The sequence below is a fragment of the Pipistrellus kuhlii genome, unplaced genomic scaffold (genome assembly GCF_014108245.1).
Source record: "Pipistrellus kuhlii isolate mPipKuh1 unplaced genomic scaffold, mPipKuh1.p scaffold_m20_p_2, whole genome shotgun sequence".
In the NCBI taxonomy this organism is placed as follows: domain Eukaryota; kingdom Metazoa; phylum Chordata; class Mammalia; order Chiroptera; family Vespertilionidae; genus Pipistrellus; species Pipistrellus kuhlii.
This window is the reverse complement of record NW_023425515.1, coordinates 142,419,667-142,427,862: the sequence shown is the minus strand read 5'-3', so window position 1 is coordinate 142,427,862 and position 8,196 is coordinate 142,419,667. Positions and strand designations below refer to the sequence as shown.

The 8,196-nt window shown below is 42.6% G+C and overlaps 1 protein-coding gene across 2 annotated transcripts in view; it reads left to right on the top strand.

Moving 5' to 3' along the window:
* The first annotated feature begins 423 nt into the window (after window positions 1-423).
* Window positions 424-8,196, top strand: part of AK5 (adenylate kinase 5) — a 176,572-nt gene continuing 168,799 nt past the window's right edge. For both annotated transcript variants that reach the window (XM_036443709.2, XM_036443708.2), the window contains exons 1-2: window positions 424-825; window positions 4,938-5,124. In XM_036443709.2, the coding sequence (XP_036299602.1) occupies window positions 766-825; window positions 4,938-5,124 (247 nt within the window). In that variant the 5' untranslated portion in view covers window positions 424-765. The remainder of the gene's footprint in view (window positions 826-4,937; window positions 5,125-8,196) is intronic.

Genomic DNA, 8,196 nt, shown 5'->3' with positions numbered 1-8,196 from the left:
TTCCACACCTCAGATCCCTCTTCCCGCCTTACCCCAAGCCTTTTTGTTACGAAAGATCGCGATCTTGGGGAATAAGTCATAAAATTCCGTGACAATTAGGGTTCTTCCTGGGAGTTCCTTAGGGACGCGTGAGTAACGGTGTGGGGGGTGGGAGTGGAGAAGTAAAAAGGTCGCAGGTTCCTAGAGCTTCCCCCCCCCCCCCCTCCCACTCCGTTCCTTTGGCCACCTGGTCCCAGGTTGCTGGGTACCCCGGGCGACCGGGAGAGGTGTGACTGGTAGCCCCCCAGCGCCCGCCAGCCCCCTCCCCCCAACTCTCCCTACTCCCCCTCTCCCCCGCCGCAGCCCGAGTGGCCTCAGAGGCAGACCGGGCTGGGGAGGGGCCGAGCGGCGCGCCGAGCCCGGGAGGCGGGCGGGCAGTCTGCAGCCTGGCGTCCGCTTCTCCGTCCTCCCTCCTCCCTCCTCCCTCCTCCGCTCCCTCCGCCCTCCCCTGGCAGCCGCGCTGCCTGGGAACCCGCGAAGCCGCTGCTCCCAGCCCGCAGCCTGGGTGCGGGCGCCCGAGCCGAGGCGGAGGTGGCCGGAGCGCGGAGACCACCAGCCCTGGGGAAAGGCGCGGGGGCCCGGGGCTGAGAGGGCAGCGCGGAGCGCGTGTTTGCGCGGGAGATCGGGGGCTGCCCGGTGCCCGGCGCGGACCCTCCAGCCCCAGCCGGGTTCTCCGCCGCATCCCGGAGCCTCCCCGCCGGCGCCCGAGGCGCGCGCGGCACAGCCATGAACACCGCCGACGCCAAGGAGTACCTGGCCCGCAGGGAGATCCCGCTCCTTTTCGAGGTAGGGGGCTCGGGCTGGCAGAGGGGCGCAGGGTGGGGAGGCCGGGAAAGGCATTGGGGAGGGGGTTCGAGGTGAGGAAGCCGCGCCCCGTCCCACGTTGCGGACGCGGGGCAGGGAACGCGGGACGGGGCGCGGCTTCCTGGAGGGACTCACTCGCCCCCCTGCCCGCTCGCCCCGGAGGGAGCCGCCTTCCCCGGGGATCTCCGGGGACCTTGTCCGCAGGGCTGGGCTCAGAAGCCCGCATTTCCCAGGGCAAGTTTCCGTCCTCCGGCGGCTGCGGGAGCAGCCTGCAGCCCTCGGGAGTGGGCGCCCAGGGGGGGCTCAGGCGCGAGGGTCAGGCCAGGTGGGCGCGTTGGCGCCCCAGAGCGAGCTGGGTCTGGAAACTGAGGGAGGGAAGGGGGGAGGTCTAGAGCCCTAACCCCTCCGCGCGCTCAGGATCGGGGTCCCCGCGGTGAAGGCCACGTGTGGACAGAGGCAGCCCGCGCCGGGGCAGCTCGGAGGAGAGGGATGAAAATGCAGAAACAAATCCAAACCCATCCAGTGCGGCGCTACCTCCGGGGTGGCAGGCCGCCGGCGCTGCTCTGCGCTTTCGGTGAATGAACTCCTGGGCACGTTTCTCTGTGGCCTTGGGGTGAGGCGGGGAGGATGGGGTTGTCGCCTGCCTCGCTGCAGCAGCTTTGGCCAGCCCTCACCTAGAGAGTGCGGTGGAGAGGGAAGGGGAGGCGGGCGTGTCTCCTGTTGCTGGGTCTTCGCACCGCAGCACAGCAGCACCTGCATCTGGGCCCGGGCAGTGGGGGCGCCTGGAGAATGTGGAAGAGGAGGCTTGAGGAACTAAAGGAACCTTGGTTAGTTCTAACCCACAGTCTCCGTCACGGATCCTGTTGCTTCCTTCTTTCCATAGTTGAATCTTAAAATAATTGTTTAGGTTAAAAAGAAAAAAAGAAAAAGAAAGAAAGAAAAAAAGAATGGATTCGAGCCAAGCTTCATAAAGAGAACCCTGAAAGGAGAAATCTGTTCACTGCATACCTTACCCCCCACCCCCACTCCTATTTCTTTAAGATGAGGACTGTAGACTGATAGAGAAAATTAATGGTCTTGAGATGCCCTTTTTTTTCTGTTTGGAGGGGTTTCTTCTGTCAAAAGAAATTTTAAAAGACCACGTGGGAGAAGAATTTTGTCCCTATTTTTTCAAATAATCTTTGAAATTGGTCACCATCATTACAGACCTTCATTTTTTGTTCACCTCTGTAAGCCACCGTTTTTAGGTTCATCTGAAGCCAAGATTTTCAGGTAAACCACCTACGACTTAGCACAAGGCTGGTATGTGAAGCCCCAAGTCTAGCAAGTGTGTTAGTTGTGTTTGAAATCATCAGGAGGTGCTGTGTAAGGACAGGTCTTGGGGGAATGTAGGCTTCCTGCCAAGAGCTTTTCTTTTTTCTTTTCTTTTTTTAATTTTCAAAAAGTAAATACGGAGATGAAGAGTTGAAGGTTTTTGTCATAAATACTGCAACTGAGATCAATTTCATTCCTACACTTCTAACAGAATAACTGCGGGAGAGCTACCTGTTTGCAAAATGCTGGTTAATAAGACATCTTTTTCTTATAAATAAATGTGGGTACTGTTTTTCCTCCTTAGTGGAAAGTAACCACAGAGAATTTTGACAGGCTGTTCCTGAAAATTTACACTGTATCTGCAAATAAGTAATGGCAGGGTTTTTTTTGTTGTTGTTGTTTTATTTTTGTGGAGTTTTTTTTTGTGTGTGTGTGTGTGTGTGTGTGTGTGTGTGTGTGTGTTGGGGGGGTGGTTTGGTTGTTTAGCTGTTATGCTTTTCTTTCCTTGTCTTTTCTGCATATGAATTAGACATTTTAAGATAATGCACACACCCAGGGGGTGGGGCATGTGTGGGGGTGGGGGTAATGGGGGAATAGGAACATATATGTAAAAATAAAAATTAATAAATTAATAAATAAGAATATAAATAAATAAATAAAAATAAGATAATGCACACCCAGAAAAGGAAGTAACTCACTCAGGAGAGATGCAGTAGTACAGTGTACTTGGATGCAGTCCTGGGCAATGGAAGAAGACTGCTGGAGTCCCCCAAAGGCCTTCCAGTGAGAAGGATCTGTGTTGGGCTCAGCAGTGAGAGAAGTAAAACATGGCACTTCTCCATGTGATGAGTGTAGACAGCAATACCAATGCTTTAAGTTTCCAAAATGGATTTTTTGTTTCAAAACCACAACCTAGGTACACAGAGTTTCTAGGTAACAAAGTTTAACAATTAGGTATCTGTCAAAGAGTGAATTCAAAGAGATGGAATAATAATGTTTGCTGATTATCTTAGATCTGATCTGTGATGGTGGCTGGCTACTAAAAGAAAGGATTTAAATTATCCATAAATGAGTAGAACTCATTCCCTCCCCTCTTCTAAAAGCAATACCCATAAGGGAATCGGTTTTGTTTAAAGAGGCTGGAAATGTATATTTTCAAGTAAAAACAAACAAACAAACAAAAACCTTCATTGAGTAAGTTTATCCATTTCAGGCCATAATAAGGATAAAAAAATAAAAAATAAAAGACCAAATCTTGAATTCATATTGTATTTGGATTATGCACAGGGTATAGATAATCAGGCATTTCTCTTCATCCTACATCATATTTTTGCAAGATGTAGAGAGAGCACTATATGGGCTTTTTAATCAGAAATATTGAGTTGGAATCCTGGGCCTAGGCATTTCTAGATGAGAAACCTTGATCAACTCATTAACCTCTCTGATCCATGATTTCCTATTCTATAAAGTGAGGATAATAATGCTGTATAATGCCTGCAGGGACACAGAGTAACCATTGCCACAATTAACCAAATTAACATGGGCCATGAGAAAGTTAAACACTGTGTGTGTGTGTGTGTGCACGAGTGTGTGTGTGTGTGTGTATCTGTCCCAGATTTTGACACAAAAACTGGATGTGGATGCCAAGTTAGTTTTTCCCCCTCTGTCTGCAATCAAGCTTTTTTTTTTTACTGAATATTCCAGCCACACTATTTAAGATTTCAGAGAAAAACTTATCTAGTAAGAATTGCCTACCATTTTGAGTAAATTGCACCAGAATAATTTGAAAATAGAATACTGTATTTAGGAAAGATTTCAGCCTTTTAAAGAGTGGATGTTTTAGGCATTAATAATGTACATTGGTGATAATAATCCCCAATATTTTTTTCCACGAAACACTCTAATGGAAAATATTTTTCACACCAGTCCAGTTCCTAGGAGTCAACATTTCCAAATTGGCGGCATTTTTAGAAATTAGTGCATGTGACACATCAGACACCAGGAACAGAAAAAAAGCAATACAGGATCATGCTCCCCATGCCCCTTCTGTAACCTCTGTATATTATAGTGACTTATATATCAAATAACATTTTTTTAGTCTCAGACTTCATGTTTTCAATGAAGTGTTTTTCCTAATTAGAAAACTGTTCAATATGCACCTACTGTGTGTCAGAGAAAGTGTTGGGGGCAGGAGATTGAAAAATAAGCAAGACCAACACTGTGTTGTTGAAAGGTTTATAGTTTAAATGAGGGGACTAATACGTACACTGATAATTTCAGTATAAATGACAGGTAAGTTTTCTTTTTCTCTGTGCCTCCGGAACATAGGAGAAGAGTTCCATAAGCCAGCCTGAGGGCTCAGGGGACATTATCACATAATGACAATAATATTAACTAAAACTACCAACAACATTTATTGAGCCCTTACTGTGTGCCAGGCACTTACTATGAATTTTACAAATATTAAGTTTTTAGTCCTTAAAAAAACCTCTGAGGTAGGTATTATTACTGCCATTTTACACAGGAAGAAACTGCAGCTTGGAGACTTCAATAGAACTGCTGATCCATTTTAAACTAGATAGTTACCTTCATCATTTAAAAAGCACAGAATGCTCAGCTGAAAACTAACTGGTCAAGAATTTAAGGAACTGTCTTAACCAGATAATAACTTCAACTCTTATTCATTAAAAAATGCAAAGAACAGAAACAACCAGGAATTTACAGATGGGGCCTGCCCTATTTTAACCAAGGCGATTTTAAAACATTTTATTGCATTTCAGAGCCTTTTGAATGGATTGATGTGTTCTAAGCCTGAAGACCCAGTAGAGTACTTGGAAAGCTGTTTACAGAAAGTAAAGGAACTAGGCGGCTGTGAGAAGGTGAAATGGGATACATTTGTCAGCCAGGAAAAGAAGACTTTACCTCCGCTCAACGGAGGACAGTCACGGAGATCCTTCCTAAGATCTGGTAATGTATATGCAGAACAATAGTCTACATTTCTGGCAGTTCCCATATAAACTGTAGGCAATGATTTAATTTCTCAAGTTTCCAAACTCTTGGAAGGATATTTGACCATGGAATATGATTCATCTCCCTCTGCTACTAATTCTAATCACCTCTGTGATAAGACAAAAACAAAATCACATGCCATTGTCCAGCACTTAACTATAAGTGAAGTTTTATATTACTGATGTCATTACCTTGTGAAATGAATTGCATTAGCAGACTGAATTGTTCTTAAAATTGCAAATAAGACTTTTCCAAATAAATGAGATGACAGACAAAAATGATAGCTTTTACTAGCTTGGAAGAGATTTGATTTATTAATATGTTTTCAAATTCAGAGTTCATATGAATGCATCTGCATAAATGCATGTAAGGTTTATACTTATTAATTCAACAGGTTTTATTAAGCAGCTACTGAATGCAATACATTACATTAGACATTTGGGTGCTATGAAAGAAGTAGAAGACATGAACATGTTTAACAATTTTAGGAATAGTGTAAAGCTAATTTGCTAGAGGAGATTCATGGTATTCTAATAACTTGCTGAAATAGTTGCTTATCAAAATCAGTGGTTCAGCCCTAACCCGATTTGGCTCAGTGGATAGAGTGTCGGCCTTCAGACTCAAGAGTCCCAGGTTCAATTCCGGTCAAGGGCATGTACCTTGGTTGCGGGCACATCCCCAGTGGGGAGTGTGCAGGAGGCAACTGATCGATGTTTCTAACTCCCTATCCCTCTCCCTTTCACTCTGTAAAAAATCAATAAAAATATATTTTTTAAAAATTAGTGGTTCAGCATCAGCCAACCAGCCTTTCAGACTCAGTATAAAATTGAGATGTAAAATAGTACATGCAAAATGGAATCAGTTCCAGTCAGGGGGAACTAAATTAATTCTTTCCCAGTAGCCCAGATCATCATATCTCCCAAATTCAAACCATTCTCGAAAATTGTACCAATGAAAAGTTTCAGCTATATAGACAGAATTTGAAATAAACAATCTATTTGCAGTAAGTACAAGGGGAAATAAATCTTAATTTGTCTTACTTAGTCATGACCGACTTGGGTTTTATCTGAATGCAGTGTGGGAAAAAGTCAAATGTGTTAATTTTTAAGAAATACAAGCAAAGAGGGAAAGCAGAAACCTTGGGTCAGTAACATCTCCAGAGAGGAGAAGAATTCTTCCCTGCCCACACAGGAGTCGTCACTGGGTGATTTGGGATTGGAGAGCATCTTCAGCCAGTTACCGCTGTAGCACACCACACAGTAAATGACTGCTTCGGGGAACAAAATGATATTTTCATGGGTCTGAAGAGTTCATACTAGTAAACATTCCCAAAATGGCTAATTTACTTCCCAGGGTGTCATGTTGTTATTATAGAATCTGGCTCAATGTTAAATACATGCCCCAGGCGCTAGTTAAATCAAGTGAGACTAATTTGGATAACTGCTTTCTCCTCCTTAAAACACTAACAAACCTCAGGTAGTACTGGATTTAGTCTAAGAAAATTTTACTCTTTTAAATTTAATTCTAAGAGGATATGATATTCTCTTAGTTGAAAGGCTGCTCTCAGACTAGGTATATAAAGTGACAGTTTTACAACACATAAAATCTGTTTCTATTTTATACCGTTACTTGGCTTGATTATACATAGAAGCCAGACAGGCCAGCGTGTAATAGCAAGTAGTGGGAACTGTGGTCAAACTAGAGGGCAGAACTAGAGAGCAGGGGTGGAAAACCTTTTTTCTGCCAAGGGCCCTTTGGATATTTATAACATCATCCGCTTAATATAAATTTATGTTGCTATGAAAAAAGCTTCTTGATTTATTGAATTTTGAGTCTCACCTGCAGTTGCCTTTCAGGGCTGGACCAAATGATTTCGTAGGCCTTATACGGCCCTCAGGCTGGACGTTCTCCACCCCTAGTCTAACGGCAAGAACAAATTTTGAAAAAATATCAAGCTGCACAAAACATTTCTATAAGACTCCTTTTGGGCCCACAAATGATCAGTTTGTAACTCCTGATCTGGCAGAAGAAGCTAAAACAGGAATGGAAAATGTAGGTTTAACTTTCATTAGAATTAAAATTGCTTATCTATTTTAGCCTCCATACCTGTCCCAGAATTCCTACTCAGATACTTTTTTTTAAGGTTAGAAACTAATTATTAACATTTTAGGAATTGGAAAGATTAAGTTTAGCACAAAGACAAATGCCTGATTTCTGTTTCAGAAGGAATGAGAAAAAATGAGTCATTGTTTAGTCTTCTTATTGTGTTGAGGAAAAAAACAACAACCACCTGACATTGTTTTTTAATACCATCAGTGCTACCACTATAAAAATAAAAATTTTAAAAAAGTTATTGTTATTGTTGAAAGTATAACAGATGTCCCTCTTTTTAAAAATTAATCATCAAATAGAGCGTATCCATATACTATAGTGACAAGAATGTTATACCATACTGTCCTTTTTCTAGAATGTATGCTGCAAAACAGACAAGGATTTGTCTTAGAATAATAAAATTTTATTTGATGAAATGCTTTACCCATTTGTGCTTTGTAGGTTTTAGCTATAATTTATAGAATGGGTTTTCAATTCAAGAAAATTGCTAATGTCACAGTAATTTAAAGCATTATGATTATTTCTAGGAACAAAAAGTTATTCTTACATTCTTGGTAAAATATTGACAGAACTATGCTAATATGTAATTACCATGCAAAATTATTCTATGACATAAAACATTTAATCATTTAAGCAAATCATTTCCCTAAGTAGAAATAAAGATTTAAAAATAAAACAAGGATAAATTATTGGCTAATAGTTCTTTAAAGCATATTATTATACTTAGTAAATGTGAGCTAAGCATGTGTTTTTTTCTGCTATATGTATACAATTGAACAAATAATAACCTGTGAATAAGAGTTCTGGTCCCATAGTTCCAAATGTACATAGAGTTTCTCTTCTGAACTATCGCATTGTCGTCTTGTGCTCAACATATCCAAAATCAAACATACAAACATACCATATTTGCTTCAAAGC